At 54.7% G+C, this 22,086-nt stretch overlaps 1 protein-coding gene across 6 annotated transcripts in view; it reads right to left on the bottom strand.

Moving 5' to 3' along the window:
• Positions 1 to 401: 401 nt before the first annotated feature.
• Positions 402 to 22,086, bottom strand: part of Baiap2 (BAR/IMD domain containing adaptor protein 2) — a 71,788-nt gene continuing 50,103 nt past the window's right edge. Inside the window, exons 7-15 of one of the 6 annotated variants that reach the window (XM_059272260.1) lie at positions 14,080 to 14,232; positions 11,290 to 11,514; positions 10,924 to 11,125; positions 10,324 to 10,525; positions 9,273 to 9,341; positions 8,601 to 8,763; positions 6,795 to 6,829; positions 4,291 to 4,334; positions 402 to 835 (exon numbers count right to left, since the gene is read on the bottom strand). In XM_059272260.1, coding sequence (XP_059128243.1) covers positions 4,307 to 4,334; positions 6,795 to 6,829; positions 8,601 to 8,763; positions 9,273 to 9,341; positions 10,324 to 10,525; positions 10,924 to 11,125; positions 11,290 to 11,514; positions 14,080 to 14,232 — 1,077 coding nt within the window. In that variant the 3' untranslated portion in view covers positions 402 to 835; positions 4,291 to 4,306. The other 5 variants (XM_059272259.1, XM_059272261.1, XM_059272257.1 and 2 more) reach the window with 5 other exon arrangements.

Here is a 22,086-nt window from a genome sequence, read left to right as displayed (position 1 = left end):
TGGGGTGGGAGGCAGGGTACTGGTAACTGCACTCTTGTGCTCCCCACTCTGCCCTGTCTGAGGCTAGCCTATGTGCCTGCCTGTTGGGTAGGTGGCCCCAGAGCTCTTCCTGGGGGAACCGATGAAGGAGCTCTGCCTGGGTCTGCTTTGCACCCGAGAACTCTCATCAACTCAGCTCACCACACTGCTGCATTCAAAGGTCTGACGAAGTTTTATAAAGGTCCTGCGTTTTAGCTGATGCAGGGAATCGGCTGGGGGCTGGGCTGGGCCTGGGCTCTCTTCTGGGCACAACAGCATAGCTGTGTTCATGAGAAATCACTCTTATAAGGGTACGGGTGTGCCCCACCCTGTTCCTGGTCATGCCACCAGGCTGACAGATCACACACTGCACACAGGTGGGCATGTTTATTGACCAGACACATGAGCTAAAAAATTAAAAATAAAAAAAAAAAAAATCAGTATGGGAACAGGATCCCTTCCAGCTACAAGCTGACAGAATGTCCTCTTCTGTGTTCAGAGGCACTCAAGGTTCCACAGTTGGGATCAGAGATGCCTGCCCCCTCAGTGCTGGCCCCTCTGTTGGGGCACACCCATGGCCAGCGGGCATTGACCTCTTGAAGCAGCCACCTCCCCAGGACACCTGGGATCCAGCCCAGGCTGGGCTGATGTGAGGCCATGTCAGGCAGTGGGGCAAGGCTGTCTTCTCCAGAAGGAGACACACCGCAGTTACCCTCGTTTGCGTGCGCGGGGACGCGGATGAGCCCGTCAGCTGAGCAGAGGGGCTGATCTGTCATTGGTCACTGTTGGTTTCAGATGGACGTTGGCGAAGGGATTCCTGGGGAAAGAAGAGCAGTTTTAGTTTGGGCAGGTGTTCCAGTTAAGCTGTGCCACCAGGCTACTCCTGGGACCCCAGCACTAGACCCCAGTGGCCTATTCTTAGGGCCAGGGTTGGAGCTGGGTGCTGTCTCAGGGCCTGTCAGCCCCTCCCATGTCTACCCACGGTCACCTTACATGTTCCACGCTGGACAGCTGAGTGGGCATGATGGTGAGGACTAGCTGTTCCCTTCCCAACTTGGGGTGGATGGCCCTGACAATGTCCTTAAGGAAGGCCTGCTAGAGTTTGGTAAGCCCCCGCCCCCAGGTTGAGCCCAAGAAGTGGTTCTCCCGTACACAGAGGACGCAGCTCACAGGTCACACAAACCAGCCCAAGCATGCAGGGTGCCACAGGAGGCACACTGTAGACACACGGACATGACAGACATGAGGCGCATGAGCCCTGACTCCACAGGCTAGGGGTGGACACCACAGCCACTGCCTTGGCCAGGTGACAGTTTCCTCTGCTGAGGGACTAGATACCTTCCAGAATGGTGGCTGAGCCACCCAAGTGCCCTCAGGCCACAGCTGATACACAACAAGACTCAAGACAAGAAGTGGAAACGAAACAGATGAGTACAGATAGGCTGCACCAGACCAGCCCTCCCGGCAGCCTGTTCTGCAGCCCCTGTCAGGCTTCGGAGGATCCACTCCAGTGGGAACAGCACAGGGCAGTAGGGGGGAGGGGCCAGGCAGCTCCACAGTGACAGCATGGATGGCGCGTAGACACGGGGACTCGCAAGGCACAGGACTGCACTTCCAGGGAGACGTGCTTGGCTCTACAACCATTACCTGGAATGGGTCACCTCTGTGCCTGGTGGGTTCTCAGAAGCCTGGGGGTTGATGGTAGGCCCAGGGTGGGCGAGCAGGCTCTCCATTCAGGGTCCCCAGGAAGACCTACATAGGTAGAGTCTCACCCTACATTTTCCTGAAGATTACATTTTCTAAAAATCTGAAACACTCGGACTGTGAAGTTTTAAAAGGTGAAGTACAGCGAGGCACAGGTCCCTGCCGCCTGTGGGGTTTGGTGTCTGTTGCTGCTCACCTCTGCTGAGAGCCAGAGATTAAGGGCCACCATCTGCTCTGCAGGCAGCTTGAGCTCCACCCCCTGCTGGGCTCCTCTGCTCTGCAGCCCCCTCACTGTGGCTGTTTGAGGTGTGAGATACAGACCCTGCCATTACAGTGAGGGTGTTAGCTGCAGCCTCTGGCATGGCCAGGCTGTCCTTGGCCCACTCCAGATTCTACAGAAGGGCTCTCAAGCCTGGCAAAGGCAACAGCCCTGGGGACACTTGGAATGGGGACAGGTCTTTCTGTTGAGGGAATGGGACAGAGTAGAGCAATGAGCAGGTTGCCCCAGGTCCCAGGGCAAGGTTATCATGGGACCAGGCCTGAGCAGAATGGCTGAGGTATTTGCAGAACATGCCTTATTCCTGTCCATTTGCCTCGCTCCTTAACTCACCGAAAGAATCTATCACCAGCTAGGACTAGAATGGAAGTTCAGATCCAGAATGCCCCACCCAAGAGGCCCTCTGTTCTCAAACACTTTCTTCTCTCATTCCCCAAAGCCATGGGGCCATTTGGAGCACAGAGAACCATCCACAGATGCCAAAGCCACAGCAAAGTCTTGCTCTGTACATGTTCCAGTTAGCAGAATCCAGGGACATGCTTCCTTTCAAAGACACTCAGCAGACTAGTGAAATTAACCTGCCAGGGACATGGCCAGCACATGCTGTGCCCAGCAGAAACTATCACCAACACTGACAGGTCTCAACAACAGAACCTGCACCAACAGAAAAGGAGGACCAGACATCCAGGCCTGGATCCAGGAACGACAAACGGCATTTATGCAGGATGGATCTGGCTGAGGCAGCATGGTGGGACACCAGCTGGGTAACAGCCAGTGTCAGCTCTCTCCCCAGCTCTGCAGACACTCATCCATGGACAACGCTGTGACCAGAAACCTAGAGAGGGCCAACCCCCTGCAGCAGCGCAGCCTGCCTTCCCGCTCCATCTTTACTATTTTCCTCAACAGCCATGCAATGCGAGGCTGGCCACCGCCGAGAACAAGTCCTCACGGAGGACCTGTGCATACCTGTGGGTTTCCATTTCTTCTACCTACACAGGGCTAGAGCACCCCCCAGAACTAAGCCAATGGTGGTAGCAACCCTCCTGCAGTCCTAAATTCAGGGTGAAGCTGTGTGTGAGTGCTTTGGAACACCCCCTTCACTCCCAGCTAGGTGAGCCGGAAGGCTAGGCAGACTGTGGCTGGGAAATGTTCAGGGGCCATGCAACAGCACTGTCTGCAAACCTATTCTGTCCTATGTCTGTCACACCCAAGTCCTGGTCCTAGCACACAAAAAGGACCTGGTCCCAGGAAGGGCTGCACCCACCAGCCTTCCAAGCCTTTTCTCATGCCTCTGCAGGTAAGGATGACATGGCCCCTAACTGGCTTAGTGGGACCCAGAAGGCAGTGAGGTAGGGAGTCTGGCAGGCTTGGGCAGGAAATGTAGGCCTCCCACCCAGAGAACATCTTGGGTGTGCAGATAGAGGCCGGAGAAAGGTGGCCAGCCCAGAGTCAGCCAAGGGCATTTCACCCTCTCTGTAAACTTCAGCAGAACTCCTACAGAATTCACATCACAGATACCCAGGAAGATGGTAACAACAGGGCAAGGTGTTCTGGGTCTGCCTGAGTGGCCTGGCTGCCCATGGGCTGGGATACATCACTGTGACTCTCAGGGAGATAATGACCACTCCTGTTAAGGGACACAGGTCCTGGCTTCTCATGCCACCCCCTCTGTAGTGTGGGAAGGGAATAAAAATCCCCTTCCACTATGGCGGGCAGTGTGAAGCAGTGGCTCCTCCCAGGTGGTCCACGCTGGTCTACTTCTCCAGCACCGAGGGAAAAAGCAGCCTGGCTGGTAGTGTCTTGTAGCCATGTGAGGAAGTGAAGGGAACCAGAAGAGGCAAGATCTGATGGCAGAGGTCCACCTGATGCTAGGCCCAGGCTTGGTTCAGCTGTGGTACTCAACAGCTGGGCTCATGACCAACACCCACGACACCCCAGAGGAACACCCAGGTATATGCTGAGTGACTGAGGGAGGCTGTTCCCCTGGGTCTCCCTTTGATTGTGATGAAGCACCCAGCAGGGCAGGAGAGAACAGATCTGGGCCAGCCCCGTATCCGGCAGCAGAGGCAGTGATGGGCTAGAGTTAGAACCACAAGCCTCCAGGCAGAAGGAAGGCAGGAGAACCAGGAGCCGGAGGAGGCAACCAGTGGAAGAAGGTCCAGCGCCCAGAGCGAGGCCCTGCCAGGCAGCGGACCCCTCCTGTGGAGGCTGTCCAGACTCAGGCCAAAGGACCCAGCCATAGCCACTGCAGATGCACACAGATGGACACAAAACCAGGGCAACTTACTAACTCTAGTCAGGGGCAGCTCAAAATCTGGCCACTTCGACATCAGCACTGTAAGGAAACACAAGGCTTATTGGTAAAACTAGAGTAGCAGACCCACATCTAAGGACACTGGGCAGCAGAAGGCCAGACAGGATGGACACCTGTGGAGCAGGTGCAGGCTGCCAGGAAGGAACCTACAGTCCTTGGGCAGAGAAGGGGGCAAAGGGGCATGGCAGCACGGGCAGCGTTCACTCCTGGAGTCTGCACCATGCCCTTTTAGGCCCTGCTTTCTCAGCCGGGGTGGCAGCCACCCACCCAGGTGTCATCATTACAGCCAGCTGGGCTGGCGCTATCTGCAAACCTAGAATTGGTCTTAGAATGATCTGCAAATGAGCAAAGAGACTGCATTGGGCCACAAGCTGGGGTGCACTGAGGTGTGGCCTGGCCCACACAGCCCCAACACATGCCAGGGAGCTGGAAGGAGGCACCAGACCAACTCAGTGCAATAAATAAAACCTTTATTCCAACAGTTGACTGCAGTACAGGGCACAGTTCAGATTTTAAAAAAAAGGAAAGGAAAAAGGAAAAAAATATTTTTTAGCACTTTACATCTTCATACAAGTTTGCTGTTTTGTGTCTACATTCATCCATTGCACATGGAATCCCCTGGATTTGAAACTTTTAGCAAAATTAGAACAACACAGAAAGTTCTTTACACAGGTCCAAGTTCTGGCTGTGTTTTCCTTAAATATAAAACAGGGTCTGTCTGTCTGTGTCTGAGCTGCTGCGTCAGACTTGACCAGCCACGCCCTAGTCCTCGGCAGGCTTGTGGAAGGTTTTGCTAACCACATCAGAGGCGCGTCTGCAGCTTCCCAAGGGCTCCCGCCAGGTGCAGGGCTGAGCCCGCTGGGCCTTGGGCTCCGCTGCCCAGAATTCAGTGTGTGAAGAGACAAAACCAGTAGCCACTGAGTCCAGTGTGCCTGTTTCTAAAGTCACCAAGACACACAAAAGACGAGAGTGCTTAGGAAGAGCTGGGCCAGGGCCTGCCTCTCCCCCGACCCTCTGCAGCCCAGGGGCAACAGGGCCGTGACTCCCTCAAGGCTGGTTATAGAAATGATTCCCCAAAAGTGTGTGTGGATGGATGGGTGGGGTTGGTCTCGAGGTCTTTGGAATGTCCGCATGTGGCCGGGCAGCACCAGCTCTTGTCCCCAGCTTCCGCCAGGGCACTGCATGAGGTAACGCCACCCTTTGTAGGGACGTCACACTCCGTTCTACATGTACCTGCCCAGCAGAATCTGCCAAGGAAAGAGGCCCAGGGCCTGGCCTTGTGGATGGGCAGGGCCTGGCTGGGGCTGCAGCCTCCATCACAGGAGTGGCTCGCTTCCTCAGGAGGCTCCCCGAGTGCCCATGTAAGCCCCTTTTCTCGGTGCAGCCCTTGGAAGGGGCCTGAGGCAGGCCAAGGTCCCTGGGCCTGAGCCCCCAGGGCCCTAAGCCCCTTCCTGTTCTAGAAGATGCCAGCACTCTGGGGGTCAGATGCAGAATAACAGTACGTACACCGGAGTCCATGCATATCTGTTTTTTGTTTTTAGGAAAAAAAAGTCCTTTTTCCTATTTTTCTTTTTTTTTTTCTTTTCTTTTTTTTTTTTTTTTAAAGGTTTTTCTTTTTCTTCAAACTCTAGACCTGGCTCATGGCCAGCCTTAGAAAAGGGATGTGCATCGTGAACACCACAGGGCTAGGGCAGCAGGTAAGGACACTGCTTTGCCACCCAGCCAGCAGGCCCCACCTGGCAGTTAACGCTCAAGGCTAGGGACACCTGTTGGGGGCGTGAGCACGGGGGTGCAGGGAGCAGCACCATGGACCCTGAGGGATCTCAGAGTCGGGGTCACCAACCAAAAGGCAGGAGCGGGTGGGAAAGGAAAGAACCTGGGAACAAACCAACGAGAGCTGAGGAGGGAAACCGGTGGAGACGGGGGAAGAGCTCTTCAGAGCAGCTGCCTGGGGTCAGCATCCTCACACTGTGGACACGAGCGTGCCACTGCCACTGTGGAACAAAGCACAGGACAGCTGCCCAGATGCATGCCCACCGTCAGCCAGAGGCAGCAGGCCCGCCCGCCCGCCACCCAGCAACAGCCCTGGCCAGCAGCCAGGCTACCTGGCTTCTGGGAGGATGATGAAGCCAGGACAAGACTGTGCCCAGGGGCAGCAGCTCCAGCCCTTGGTGTGGTCCTACCTGGTTCTAGGGAGAAAAGGCCTAGAGGTGGGCTGACGACCCTTCCCAACCCTGTCCTGCCTGCTGGGATGGACAGAGCAGGCCAAGACACCAAGAACCAGCAGGATATGCTCGCTCTACTTAGAAAAGAACAGAGTAGGAGCCCAGGAGAGGTGGGTGGGTCCAACTCTGGTGGCAGGCTCAGAGTCAAGCCTTGGGTTCCCAAAGTAAGAAAAGCCATTTTCCTAGGTTCCAAGAGAGAAGTTACTCTACCCGAGCCCACGGCCACCCACTCACAACGAAACCTGAAGCCTCTTACCTGCTCACAGACCGTGCCCCATAGTCATCCAGACCCTAGGGAGCAAAGACAGAACAATCAGGTTGGGCCCCAGAGACTAAGACCCGCGCTCTTACTGACAATGTGTCCCTGGTACAGTCCTCAAAAAGATGGCTTTGCCCATGTTGAATTCCAGGCTGGGGTGTCCAGAAAGCTGGCTCCTTCCCCACCACTCTCTATCCTCTCTTTGGTCACTGTGGTTGGGGACCTTTCCAGAGACTATTATTCTGAATGGTGACCTGGATGTGGTGACCTCCCTCATTAGCAGGGACACCTGCCATCTGGCCAGTGGTAGACTGGACCATGTATGCTTTCTGTACATACAGGACAGATCACTTAATGACATCACTATAAATGCCTCCCTTGTAATGGCGCTTCACCAAGAAATAGTTTCTTTAGGGACAGCAAAAAGAGGTCAGGTCTCAGTAGGTAGAGGGCCTTCCTGCAAATCCAGGGACTTTGGTGGGCTGACTTTGGAGGCAGACAGAAAGATGAGCAATGGGAAGGATGCCTCAGGAGACCACTGCTTGCCAGCTTACCTCACAGATGCCTGGGCTGGCTCTGGCCTGGGTATCCTGCCCAGGAGGGGACACCTTGGGCATGGACTAAAGCTAACTGCAGATAACTTCCCATCTCCACCAGGCATTAAGGGGTGGTAGACTCACCATCCTTAGCTTTCCCAGCTTTGAACCAACTGCTTCCCAGAGGCTGGCCTATGCCAAGGTCCATAACTCCAACTGGACACCCCGCTGCCACCACATGCTTTGAGTACCAACTCCAGTGTGGCTCTGATCCAGAAGGCTCTAGCCAAGAACCATTATAATCTAGACCTCCTCAGACTCGAGCCCCCAGTCACATTCACATTGCCTGGTCTGCAGACTCCCTGGAGGCAGCCCTTCCAAAGCATCACCATCCCTCGAGGGCAGGACAGGTACAGACAAAAGGAGGATCTTGCCTGCCTCAAACATGACAGCATATCCTTGGGTCATACTGTTAACAGGACCACTCAGATTCTAGGACACCATGATAGTCTTCAGGTGGTCTAAGACTTGGAAATGGTGGGCTCGCTTTCTTTCTTTCTCTCTCTCTCTCTCTCTCTCTCTCTCTCTCTCTCTCTCTCTCTCTCTCTCTCTCTCTCTCTTTCTTTCTTTCCAGGTAGAGGCCCTGCCCTAGAGCTGGATGGAGCCACAGACAAGCTGCAATCCCTTCTGCCCTCAAGGCTAGAGCAGACCAACCTCCTTCTCACGGGAGTCCCAGGTTTACAGGAGCCACTATCCAGGCCCGCACGTCCGTGGGGCTGCACTCAAAGCCGGAACCACCCAGGACATTCTGCCTACCACTTGCACAGGGGTTTGACAGGGACCCTTCTCGGGGCCTAGAGGCCTTAACCAGCCACCTATGGTCTCACACTGACTAGAAATAAACACTGGACAGCAGCAGACCACACTACCATCTAGACACCTAGCACCCTGCAGCTTTTAGGGAAGGAGTTTGAAGTTCTGATCCCCTGTCCCCTAGGTGGTAGTGGGTATCCAGGATGATCCCCAGGCCAGCCACACCCAAGTTCCCACAGCACACCAAGCAGAAGGGTGGTGAATACACCAAGTGTGGTAGGGTGTGTGGCTAAAATCCCCAGCCACAGAGCCTCTGCCTTAGGCCTGTCAGCCAAGAGGCCCAGACACCAGTTAGTACCAGGTGCCGGGCTCTTGGAGAATCCTCTAAATTTTGCCAGCCAAGTCCATGGTCCTTCCATGCAGATCCATCTCAGCCCCAGGCCTCAGGCCTCACCTGAGAGAAGGCAGGGACTGCCACACTGTAGGGCCTCTGCTTGAAAGTCCCCGCTGTCTGGGTAGGGAAGGCCCGGGAGGACGTGCCGTAGTCAGGAGGAGGGATGGCCAGGTCGTCCTTGTCCAGAAGGTTGCCTGTGCTGCTGCTCTTGCCTTGCTGCAGGCTGTGGGGACAAGGGACTCAGCGGCTGGCCAGACAGTCCAACACACAGCCCAGTGTTCTTACTCAGCTGCCCTGGGCTGCTGTCGGTAGCCAGTGACATTTTTAGGTCTTCCCCTCTGGCGTTCCTGCCCAGTTTTCCTGAACTGCGCATACAGACACACCAGGAGGAAACTGCCAAATGCTTCCTGGTGAAGCCCAGTCACCTTTCCAAAGACAGCTAGGAGTCTTCAAGGGTCCCTCCAACCCTGCTCTAGGAGGTAGGCAGTGGAGGTGTAGCCCAGTCAGGATGGGCTAACAACTGCCCACATTGCACCCGCTGTCCTTCCCAGCATTCCCAGGACTCTCGGGACCCATTCCCAGAACACCTCATAACACTGCACATCTCACATCCTTCCACGTATAGTCTCAAACACACAGCAGGGCCTATGAGACGGCTCTGGAGGGCAGAGGAAGACCTAGAAGGCCTGCCCAGTTTGGTGCCCAGGGGTCCTGCCTAGCCAGTGTGCTTACCTCATGTGCAACCTGTCACTTCCATCGCTGTCCAGGACCCGGGTGTAGGAAAAGGGAAACCAGCCCCGCCTAGAAGGAAAGTCCAGGTGAGAGCCCAGAACCCTCCTGTAGGCCCTCCACATGCATGACAGGGCAGTATGGTGGCCCCGCTGACCACTGTCAGATCCAAAGTCCCAGCAGTTCCCCAGCCTGTCCTTATCTTTCTGTGTAAGGCCAGGTGCTCATGTTCAAGGAGACCAACCAAGTGGCCGGTGCTGGATCTGCACCGAGCCCTAAGGATGAGGCAGCCCAGCCTGGTAGAGCCATGGGTCTGAGCACCTGTACCTCACCTGCCACACAGCCCACTACCATGATGGTGACAGCTGTAAGACCAGGAGACCACTGGGACAGAGGCAATGAGCCTCTTGGAGGCTCCCTGCCCACTCTGCAGCTGCCACTGGGCCACACACAGCAAAGCTCAGTTTATGCTTCGATTTGGCCGGAGCTGCTTAGTCATATGGGTCAAAGACACACTCGGACAAAAACGTGCTGCTTTCCTGGGGATGCAGGCTGCCTCCAGGTGGCACCGGGACTTGGTGACGTTGCTGGAGGGAATTTGGAACTACAGGAGAGTTGGGGGACTGGGAGTCTCAGGCTGAGCTGGGTGGCCCTAAGACTTGGTGACATTGTCAAAGGCTATTCAGACCTACAGGAGAGTTTGTGGGGGAGGTGTCTCAGGTTGGTCAAGTCTGCTCTGCCACATATTATCAGGGAGACCATACATAGGCCTCCACCTTGAAAATGGCCAGGTATGCCACCATACACATACATTCAGAAAACTGTGTCCTGTGCCCAATAAGCATCAAAGAATAATCAATCACAGAGAGACAGAAGTAACAGCCAATGGCTGCTGTAAAGATTAGGCTGGTGGGGAAAAGGCCAGGATATGTGTTGTGCTTGTCTTTCTTGCTCAGGTTTCCCGGTAGATGCCAGCACATCTGAGTGCCACCACCCCTTGTTTGCTAAAGTGGGCAGGCTGCTTCACACTTGCTCCCGGCAGGTGGGTGCTCACATCTTGGTCTTCTCGCTCTCGCCATAGTGCCAGCCATCACGGGCCTCAGGCACTAGCAGTGTGATGAGGTCGCCCTCCTTGAAGCTCAGCAGAGTGCTGTTGTCACCAGCCGCGTGGGAGAAAATGGCCTTGACCCGCATGCGGCCGTTACGTTCTAGGCCAGCTGCCATGGAGCTCGAACGTGGCAGTGTCTTATTCTCAGCTGCCGGGACAATGGGTATGTGCATGAGAGGACTGTTCGTGTCAGATGGAGCCGGGATACAGGATTAACAATAGTCATGGACCAAACACAGGAGCTGTCCCATGATCAACTGAACTCCCTCCACCCTCTAGCCTGTCTGTCCGCTACAAACAGGGTCCTGGTCTCATTCCACCATGCCACACTACCAATCAATACACACTACATGCTCACACATGCGTAACACCCCCATGCACATACCATCCACAGATATTTGTAGACATGCACACAGGCACATGTACATATATACCATGCAGAAACACATGTTCACGTATATACCTACATACATACTCCCACAGTCATGTGCACGCACACGCACTCACAAGCCTTGGTTTCTCAGCCTAGTACCCTCAGGCCCTTACTGGTGGCATAGCTGTTCTTCGGGGTCACGCTCTTGCGCACGGGGAGTGTGTTGGAGTACGAGTCGCTCAGCTTGCTTTGAGACTGCGGAGGAGACAGGGATTTGGGCTGGGCAGCCTTGCGGTCAGCCCAGGGGTTGTAGTCCTCGCTGTCCGGGCCTGCGACGCCATTCATGACAGGTACATTCTCCTGAGCAGACATCCGCTGGAGGAAGAGGCAGGGGCAGGGCGTCGCTGGGAGCCACCTTGGGAGTAACCCTGCACCCACCACAGGGGCCTGGGCTCAGCACATTGGGCTTGCCCATTAGAGAACATGCTACCACCCTAAGCAAAGGGAACACCCCAAGCTTCTGAAGGCCCAGGACTCACCCCCACAAATGGTGCCAGCTCAGGTGGCACTGGCAAGGGTTTGGCTCCAGGAATGGGGTCTGAGATGACCAGGTTGGACTTGGAGGCTGACAGGGCACTAGGAAGGATGGAGCCATTGCTGCTGGCTATCTGCTGCATCAGCTGGACAGCACGGTCTGGAATCTTGTTGGGGTCAGCACAGGCTTGCTGCCACAGAGGCAGCTTCTGGGCTAGCAGCTCCTTGCCCTAGAGTGGACGACACAGGACAGGAAGGGAGTCAGCAGCGGCATGAGTTCCTGCAGCGGGTGCAGGCCAGAACTGTCTCCCTGAGCACCATCACCTTGCTTACATGTGGCCTGGCCTGGCCCCACTGCTGCTCTTCATCAGTGGTTCCTCAAAACTCAACAGCCACCTGTGAGGCCTTGCATCTCCAAAGGGGATACTTGCTAAAGGGCCTGGTGTGCACTTGTGTGCTAGGTCACTGAGAGAACACCAGGCATGAGATCAGACCAAAGAAGGCCCTGTTCTGGCAAGTGCTTCCTCAGGGGCCTGAAGGAAACAAAGTGGATAGCTTCCACAGCCAGCCCCGGGATAGGCAGCTCCTTTGTGGGCAAAACTACACAGCATTGAGGAAAGAGCCATCTGGCAGGTAGGGAGGAGGTTAAAACTGGAGACAGGACAGAGCTGCCCAGTCATGGTCAAGCCACGAGCTGGAGATGTGCAAAGGTGGCCCCTGTCTGGAGACAGGCTCGCCACTCCTAGCCACCTCTAGGGGTCAAGAGCTTGGCTTGTCTCTGGGGCACATGAAGGCCAACCCCGTGAGCATACAGGATGTACAGAGGATGAGGAAGCACAGACATGACATGAATTCTGCTTTAGGGCCTTGGGTCTGTTTGAAGAAACTCAAAGGCCTGAATGGTCAGTACAGCTCTGCCTGGCATCTGGGTACAGGTGAGGCAGCCCCTGCCCCCGCTAGCCATTACGACAAGTGGGCTTCCAGGGCTGTAGTGCTGCAGAGGGTCAAATCCTTACATCCCGAGATGGCCACACTTGCAGAACAGCATCAAGACCTGTGTTCAGTGCCTGCACTCAGTATAGCCAGCTGCCCACACAGGGAGGTCAGAGCTCTTCTTCTAGTCCCGACACAAAGTCTGGTTCCCACTAGAGGGCGCAGATGCCTCTGCCAGCCTCAGAGCGCTGTGCTGGCAAGTGCACCCAGTTAGTTAAACTACCAGTAGTTCTCAGAGTGGGGATTGAGAGGCACAGTAGAAGAGGAGGAGGCACAGACAGCATGCCTGTCAGGACACAGGTGCAATTCTGACCCGTGGGTACCTGCTTCCAGCTGGAACAGCCCAGGTAGAAAGCAGCCTCTAGGCTTTTGTTTTCTTGGTGCCCAAGGCCCTGAGGACTAGAGCAGAGGTTGTAGGTCATGTGTGTACATGTGTGGGAAGGACACATGTCAGTGTGTATAGTGACAATTTCTAGACCACCTTCCCTCACCAGGACATGACCAGGGGCTCTGTGGTTGGCTGGGTTGCCTAATCACATCTAAGGTCTTTGACTGTTCTTGAATGTTCCAGGGGACACAATCTGACCCCACTTTAGCTCCTACAGATGTAGTGGATGACAGGGTTCCATTCACCCCAATATGTTTCCAGCAAGAGTCTAACATCGGTGCCTTTCCTACCCCTGGGGGTTATGTCAGACTTTGAATGCCCTGGGCCTCTGAACTCTGACTCCAAAGCCCAGGCCATATAATCAGGAGCTCATGGCAGACCATCCTGGAGGAGGCAGCTCCTTACAAGAACTTTCTTTGTTCAGCAAGGCTGGGCTAGGTCTTGGAATGTGACCTCCCAGGAAGTGTGTGTGTGTGTGTATGTGTGTGTGTCCCCTGATGGAATAGGCTGTAAGCAGGGAGAGGGAACATGGGAGTGTCTAAGAGGGGTCCTCGTTAGAATTAGTGGAAAGAGGTTGGTTTCTCAGTGGTCATGGAGGAACCAGGAATGGCTGAATACATGAGCCCAGTGCTTGATGGCACCAGAGAAAGTAGGGACAAGGAGGGACTCTGAGGACACCCATGTGACCACTCTGGGCTCAGAAGAGGCCACCTGGAGCAGTAGAGGGGAGGGACTAAGTGTCAGGGACTTGGGGGCTAGGCAGGAACCATAGATGGGAGGTGTGGTGTGGGAGGAGAGTGGCCAGTTCCATGTGGGACACAAACTATGGCAGCTGGCAGACATTAGGCCACACAGGTCCGGATGTCTAGTGACATGGCCTTAGAGGCTAGGAGTCGCCAGTGTCACAGCTTGCAGACCCATGGCCCAGGGGTCACCAGGTGTTCAGATGAGCATGTAATCAGGAGAATTAAGTGACAGCAAAAAGCTAGCACTTCAGAGGCCAGAAGCTAGCACTTCAGAGGCCAGGAGGGCTGTGGCCACTCCCTCTCCAGCCTGCCATCAGCCTAGCTAGACCTTGGCTGCAGCAGAAAAGCCAAGGGTGATTTGATTTTAGAAAGGCCCCAAACCTACCCCACTCTGAGCTCTCCCCAGCAGGCAGTCAGCTGCAGTCTCCTAAAATATCCAGCAATTTCTAATGCTGGTCTTCAAAATGTCATGCCCTTTGACCTGGCAGTTCTTCCTCTAGAACTCTGTTCCCCAGTATGAGGTGCACAAGGACACTTCTCTGTTAGTGCCTTCTCTGGGAGCTCGGACACTCATGAACATAGTCTGGGCCCGTGCACAGCTAGTTCCCTCCTGCAAAAGTGGCCAGCTGCCCTGAGCAGACAGACTGCAGCCCACGGGGTTAGCTTACCTTGGAGTGGTAAGCAGCAGAATTCTTGGCCACAGCACACTGTTTCTCCACCAGGAAGCAGAACCTCCTGCGCTCCTCAGTGAGCGCTGTCTTGTAGCCATCAGACACGTAGTTCTCCAGCTCACCTTGCTTGTTGCTGATGGCATCGATGTACTGGGGGCAGAGGGACAGGCTGGTGAGCAGAAGGCAGCTCTTGCTAGGGTCTAGTTAGGCAACATATCTAATCATCCCTGCAGGCCACTTTCAGCATGCCTGCATGCTGCCCAGGATCTTGTCTCCTGTGGAGGACCCAGGTGGAGGATCTCTGGGTTTATAAACATACACTGTGAATACATAAGCACGCACATGGAGCCAAAGATTGACACTGGTGTCTTCCTTGATCACTCTGTTTACTGAAGCAGAGTCTCTCACGGAACCTGGAGCTCCCCATTTCTACTAGTTTAGCTTGCCCTGGGGATCCTGTTTCCACCTCCCAAATGCTGGAACTCCAGGTATACGCTACCACTCTTGCCCGGCATTTATGTGGGTGCTAGGGGATCAGAACCATGGCCCTTACACTTCTGTGGTGAGTGCTTTATCTACTGAGCCCAACACAAACTCCTCAGCCCCCATACAAATGTTTTTTTTTTTTTTTCCCCTGAGACAGGGTTACTCTGTGTAGTTTTGGAGCCTGTCCTGGATCTCGCTCTGTAGATCAGGCTGGCCTCAAACTCACAGCGATCCATCTGCCTCTGCCTCCTGAGTGCTGGGATTGAAGGCGGGCGCCACCACTGCCCAGCTACAAATGTATTTTTGAGACAGGATCTTCATGTAGCCAGGCTAGTTTTGAACTATAAAACTCAAGTATGCCTTGAATTTGAGTAATCCTTCTGCCTCGCCTCTTATGCTGGGATTACAACCAATCCCAGCCTTCCTTGGGCTTTTCCTGAGAAGGCGAAAGTAAGGTAGCAGTGGCAGGTCATCTCCACCCAGGCTTCAGCTACACACAGCACAGGCGTGTCAGAGTGGAGGGCTTCTGCAACGCTCCCTCATGTCCTGGCTCCACAAAGCACACGGCAGCTTCTTAGTCTCGTGTCACCTAGAGTTTCTCTTGCCTCCGAGTCTCAGCTTGAGCAGAAGATACAGAATGGAGACACTGACAGAGGAGACTCAGGTAAGCCTGTTGCTAGAGAGAGACCATGAGCACCCAGGAATGAGGAGGTGGGAAGGGGGCAGGGGAGCACATCTGAAATTATTCCATGAATACCATACCTAGGTGAGGAGAGACCTTCTTTGGGGCTGTGAGGCCCCTCATCAGAGACATACAGGTTACCGTCACTGGAATAGGGTGTGCCTGGGTGAGGGTCCTCATAGAGCAGGAAGTGAAAAATGACCTAGCTCTTGCCTTTTCACCTGGGCTACCTGGGTTTCAGCTGGGTGTCCAATTTGGGTGGCTTTGTAAGACCCCTTGGTCCTTACAGATACTCTGGGCTCAAGAGAGATATGTGGTCAACGTGATTCCACAGAACTCGGAGAGCACTGCCCACCCCCGTCCTCATCTAGAGACTCCTGAGGTCACAGGTCTGCCTCTGACCACCAACAGCTGTCTCTTCCCAACCTCTTTTGAGTGTTCTGGGGACACATTAAGCTATCCAGGAAGGTTTTTGCCAAAAAGCCCCCAAGACCTGTGCAAACCTCCAGACCAAACTACCCATTCTAAGTGTGCTAAGACAGAGGACTGGGGAATCCATAGAGCTCAGGGAAGTCAATTTTATGGAGACAAGAAGGGAGAAGATGGCATCAGGTGAAGTGTAGCAGTTGACGTTTAGTGGGGACAGTCTCACACTGTAAAGATAAAGAGATTTTGAGGATGGATGGACATGCTGACACATGCCATGAAGACAGGTGTTCTGGACAGAAAGTGTAGCTCAGTGGTAGGCACTTGCATAGCACAAGAGATGCCCTGGGTTCCACCCGTAGCACCACAAAAATAAAACAAAAGGGGGATGGAGTTCAGCTGGCAGAGTGCTTGTCTTGCAGCACAAGCCTGGGCCCCATCCCTGTACAGTGTAAGATGCAGTGCTGCTGCATCTGTACAGTGTAAGATGCAGTGCTGCTGCATGCCAGTGTTCCCAGCACTCCTGAAGGTCTTCTGAGTGATACAGGGAACCCAAGGTTAACCTAGGATACCTGAGACCTTATCATTTTTCAACCAACCAACCAAAGAAAGTGCTCCTGCTGCTGAGCTGTTCACCTACTGGTTAAAACGGTGACTTGTATCAGTTATGTGTAGTTTACAATCTGAAAGAAAGCCTTAAAATAGATAGAAGCCATCCACACCAAAAGAAACTACTGGACAAGGGCCACATTGAAGAAAGTCGGCCATAGGAAGAAAATCAGAAAAGCGACAGTTTGGGAGAAGGACTGCGATGGCCAGTGTCAGCACCCCAGGTCAGGGCACACGTGGGCTGAAACACACACCACCATGCCCAGCTTTCCTTGAGCTCTTTCTGAGATGCAGAAGGCACAATGGTGACAGGTCAGCCCAGGGCTTTGTCTCTGGGAGGAGTACGCCCACGCCTCTCGCTTCTCTGCTGGTCCCTCTGTGACACCTGGCTGCAAGGGTATGCACCCAAGGCCTGGTAGCAGTGTGTGGAACTTGGTTCTATAGCTAAACCCTACTGTGATAATCAAACCGTCTGAATGTCAGGAAAGGCCTATTCACATACAGGTGTAGGCTGGAATTTTCTGTTACGAAACACCCAAGACACCTTTCCAGTGCACATCCTGCACCCACCCCACTAAGGCTGAACCGCACAGCCTGGAGCAGAGTGCTCAGCCAGCCTTGCTGCCCAGGAGCAGCTGTTTAAGAAGTGCTTCCTAGTGTGGCCATCTTCCAGCAGGGGGCAGGCCTGAGCTGCCAGGGTGCTCACAGCTGACTCACAGGCACCTCCGAGCTCTGACTCAGCGTGGGTGGGCGGCTGAGCCGTGGGCGACAGAGGGGGTTGGAGCAGGCTGTTCCCTTAGCATCTCCCCACACAGGGCTCAGCTGGAGGGACAGAAGAGGGGGAAGCCCAGCTGGGTGGGGGCTGGTCCTCACTGTGGCTACCAGTGCACGCACAACTCTGCCTAACAGCCAGCACATATCCCTCCAAGGTCAAGGCCTGATATACCCGGGTCACTAAACCTACACATCTTGAGGCTTCTGCTCCTGCAGCCCCACATTAAACTCCAGCCCTCTCCCCTGGCAGGACCAGCGTGAGTGGTCCTCTCAAGGGGCAGCAGGGCCCAGCCACAGCTCTGCCAGGCGGGGGACTCTCTTGTAAAGAGAGAAGTCAGAATACCAGGTGAGAGAGACTTTCCAGCCTGACTGGGCTCCACTGTTGTGATGGCGGGGCCAATTCTCTCTGATCCTCCTCTCTCTCCTCCACAGCGCCAAGTACTTTTCCTCTGGTTATGCAACATGCGCCTACCAGGGCTTCCTGCTCCCTGAACCTCCCCTGCACTCCGGGGTCCTCTGGGAAGTAGGGGGTGGGGCATTCAGCCTTGTTGCCCCCAGAGGAGCTGTGCTGGGAGGACTCCAGGGAGCTTTGAAGGAGGCTCAGCCAGGGTGTGAGCTCCTTCCTGAGCTTTAGGAAAGGCTGGTGAGATGAGACTAGGCAGACTCAGGGGTCAGGGAGGAGCGCACCTGCCAGTCATCACACAGGGCAACACTAGCATGGGCCTCCTGGGTCTCACTCATTCCGTCCCAGGCCAGTAATTGTCTGGGACTAGGGCACTCCGGCCTTCAGGCTCAACTAGGCTGTAAGTAGTTTCTAAGACCTGATTTCTAAGACCTTGGGCACAGGGATATGGACACGGACACACACACACACACACACACACACACACACACACACACACACACACCCCTCAGCTTGGTGGCCAGCTTAGGAATGTCCAAGATTCTTGAGGCTAGGGTGGATCCTGGGGCCACTGTTCTCTTCCAGAGCCTTCTCAAGGACAACAGTAGCCAGAAGGGCTCAGCAGCAGAGAGCCAGTGGTAATCTGCATTGTTTCATTATCTAGGGGACTAGAGGCTCCACTTGGCACTGTCACCTAGGACAGCAGTATAAACCAGGCCACAAGGCCCTCTGGGTCTCCTGGCCCCGAGAACAGAACCTTCCAAACTGAGGCCTGAAGCCAGCCCACCACCGGCGGTTTCTGGGTTTGTAGGCTGCGCACTCCCTTTACTCAAGCTTTCAGCTCCCCGGAGTGCAGGGTAGCGGTATGGGGCCCGGCCTCATTAGCAGGCCTGGCAGCCTGTGAGTTAGGAGGGCATGGTGTTTTATTTTTAAGATTTCCACTTACTTATATACCCCTAGGAATAAAAGTAATCTCACAGGTCATGCCTGGGCACCTAGGGGTGGTTCAAGGAAAGGGAGAAATGGCCTCAGAGCAGTACACTTCAGGGACTGTTAAGAATTCCCAGCTGGGAGGCAGGGAAGAGCCCTGGACCACACGCCCATCTGGGCTGACATCATCCGATCCAGTCAGACCTGGGGGAAGGCAAGCTTCAGCCTTGGTCCTAAGGCATCGGGCAGCAGCACAGCGAAGCCTGCCAGTGACACGTGGCTGCCACTTCTGTCTAGGAATAACCACCGACTTCCCTGACCTCCTTTTCCAGGCCACTGACTCCTCACAGACAGACCACAATTTTGCCAGGAAGATCCTGGAAATCTGGGCCAAGTGAAGTGTCCCCTTGCAAGGAAGACAGCAGAGGACAGGGACAGGTGGCGGCTGGCCTTCAGGTCTCCAAGCCCCTCCATCAGTCGAGTGGACAGGGCACTCCGGAGTGGTGGAACACCCACACTTTCTGGAGAGCACAGAGCACAGAACACAACCCGAGCCTGCACTACCAATGACTTGGCACTGGGCCATTTAAAATGGCATTAAGCCTGTCCCCACAGCGGCCAGGTTCCCGCTGTCCCCACCCGCCCCACGTTGCCTCACAGCTCCTTGCTTAGCTGGGTGCTATGGAGACAGCACTATAGAAACGCCCAACTGAAAGCATTTAAGACCCACAGAAAAACGCTCCCACTTAGTCACCCCAGCAGAACAGCCCTGTAATCTGAGAAGACAGAAGTGACTGGAAAGTGTGTCTCCTCTGCTCCAGAGCCAGCCGGTGACTCAGAGGGGGTAAGAATGTTCTAGAAAAATCTGAAGCTGCTGTGGTTCACCCTACCCAATGACCACTGAGGCTTTCCCACAACTGTCAAACCCCTGGACTGCCCAAGGTCCCCTACAGCTCATGAATGAGCTCGTGAGACCTGGTCCCACTGTTACCACTGGGGGCCATGACTCCCAAGGAGACAACTCAGAACCCCTGGGCTGTGCTGGGTAGGAGGGAATAGCAAGCACCTGACACTCCATGTTGTCTAAAGTCACGAGACCAGAAACCAAGGAAAAGCCTCCCCAGTATGACGGGCCTGGCACCCAGGGCAGTGCATGGAGCCTGCAGATGTTGACCATGGGTAGACAGGGTTGGGGCTATCTTGCCACAACTAGCAGATGGCAAGACTAGCTATTCTAATGGTTTCTAGCACATCACCTTTTGGGGACGTTTTAGTCCATGGCAAAATTAATACGTTAGAAACTCAACTTTCAAACCTGTCTGCCAATGGAGCCAAGTGGCACAGGCCAGCCAAGGCTGACCCAGGGAGGCCCCAAGAGATGGGGTGCTTATGGGGCGGTCCCGAGGACAGCTTTAGAAAGACAGGACAGGGGCAGCCTTCCTCATCTGACTGTGTGATGCTACAGTGTGAGGCCCCGCTGGGTGCCAGGCCCGCACTTGGTTGTCTCTGGGAGCCAGAGCTGAACAGAACTTCCATGCTGTCTGATGGAGTGAGGGCACATCACCTGGACCGCATCACACGCAGGCGGGCCAGCCTCTGCTAGTATGCTCTGTGAAGATCTTTGGTTATTTGATCTTGGCCTTGTTAATTACACAGCCTTTAAATAGAACGGGTGGTTCCCTTCTCTCAGGCCCCTAGAACAGACAAACCCCACAAAGGGACACAAGTGAAAACCGCAGAGGATCCCTGTGAGGGTGCTGTGGACACTCCCTCCCTACCTTCTGAGGCAGGCACCCACCTAGGACATTGACCAGTTCCCTCTTTTTACACAGCTAGTCTGCACCTTCTTATGTCATCTCAGAGAGGAACAAGGACAGCTGGCCTGAACAGGGAAGCTGGCGTGCTCTTTACCAGCAGTAGAACCCTGTGCCCACAGCGGGTCAGATCCATCTCAGGGTGATCTTGAGTGGGGTTGGGCCTGCCCACCCACTTCCAGCTGCTCTTCTCTGGGTTCTTACATGGTCTTTGGGGCTTCAGCACAAAGCTGCATCCCAGCTGCCTCTCCCTCAGAGTGAGCACCAGGGTAAGGAAAGACAAACTGCTCCCCTAAGCCTAGCACACACCTAAGGGCACCGCATTGGCAGGCCCTCTGCCCCACAGGCTCCTAAGCCTTTCCCCACACTCTTCTGGGGGGTGAGGGCCGGTTAATCAGGGGATGGCAAGTCACAGAGCAGGAAGAGCAAAGGCAGCGCCATGTTCTCAGAGGTTGTCATTTGTGCCTGTTTTGTTCTGACAAGAGCTAGGTTGGGGGAGGAGTCAAATGGGACAAAACCAAAAGGAATCCAGGCCCAAACAAAAACTCAGCTCTGCCCAGGGTGCAGGGTAAGGGCTGCCCATGAGTGACATGGTGGGAAGGGAGACACCATCATATCCACTCAGTCTCTTTATTGGGAGTCCCTGGGATACCAGCTGGTTGGGCGACTGACTATTAGAATTACCCGAGGCTTTGAGGCTACTGGGCAGCATGACCACTCACATCCACCTCATCCCTGGAGAAGGGGAGGGAGGATATGGGCTGGATAAAAGGGAGCCAGGCACCTCTCATATTCTGGGGCTGCTCTCCCCCTTACCTGGGGGGGGGAGGCTGAGTCACAGGTCCCCCTCCCTTGCCTTGAGAGGAGGGCAAGAATCCCAAAGAGATGGCCACATCTCTCAGTTTCTGAGCTGGGGACAGAGGCCACACCCCAGGATACATGGCATGTCCACTGTTCTGGGGGGGGCAGGGTGACGGGGACGATGACACCTTTTCCTACCTCACGTGTGCAGGTGCTTCTTGATGCCTAGTGGCAACCCTGTGGTGACAGACTGTGTTGGAGGGAAGGGCCATGTCAGGGCAATACCCTTAGGCCATGAGAGATGGCTCTCAGAACTTCCCCTATTCTTGTAAAACTCCCCGTCCCAGTTAGTGCCCCAAATGCTTCTAAGCTCCCATTATCTGACCTATAATTAAAATTAGTTTCTCTGGCACTCTCTACATGCAAGCTCAGTTCTAGCAGTTCTTAACCAGGCAGCTCTCACCTGCAAACCTGGACACTGCTGTTGGGGTCCCCGCTTCCCCAGTCTGGCAACCTCACATCTCCCTAGCCTTGGGCAGTTCTGTGTCCTACAACATTTGCATTCAGTGACCACCCTCTGGTAAACAGCCTGTCCTTAGTCCAGCTTGGGGCAAAGGTCTGGCCACTGTCCTAAGTGGTCCAGCCTCGCCAGAGCCCAGAAGAAGGGAGGCTATGAGAGAGGTCAGCACATGGTGGGGCTGTATGCCAGGTCAGCACTTCTGAAGGCTGGGGCCTGTCACCATGAGCTCCAGAGGCTCAGCTTCCTGATGTTCGGTAGCCTCAGGCTCGCTCAGTGAGTTCCTATTCCCAAGAACTCTAAGAACCCCTGCACATGCAGCTGAGGAGTGTTCTACTGTGTCAGGCACCAACCACACCAGGGACCCTGTTGGTAGATCAGTGGAACCAGGTCTTGAGATATACTGTTCACTTCTCAGGGGCAGGGAAGGAGACCACACTTAACAAGCAAGCTAAGGCCAACAATGTACATACTATGGTAGCCAAATACATGCACCTCCTTCTCCAACAGTGGCTGTTGTTAGGCCCCAGGCTTTGGTGAGACTCATGGATCCCAAGCTGGG

The sequence above is a fragment of the Peromyscus eremicus genome, chromosome 8a (genome assembly GCF_949786415.1).
Source record: "Peromyscus eremicus chromosome 8a, PerEre_H2_v1, whole genome shotgun sequence".
Classification (NCBI taxonomy): domain Eukaryota; kingdom Metazoa; phylum Chordata; class Mammalia; order Rodentia; family Cricetidae; genus Peromyscus; species Peromyscus eremicus.
Note: the sequence above shows the minus strand (reverse complement) of the source record. Positions and strands in the feature narration are given on the sequence as shown.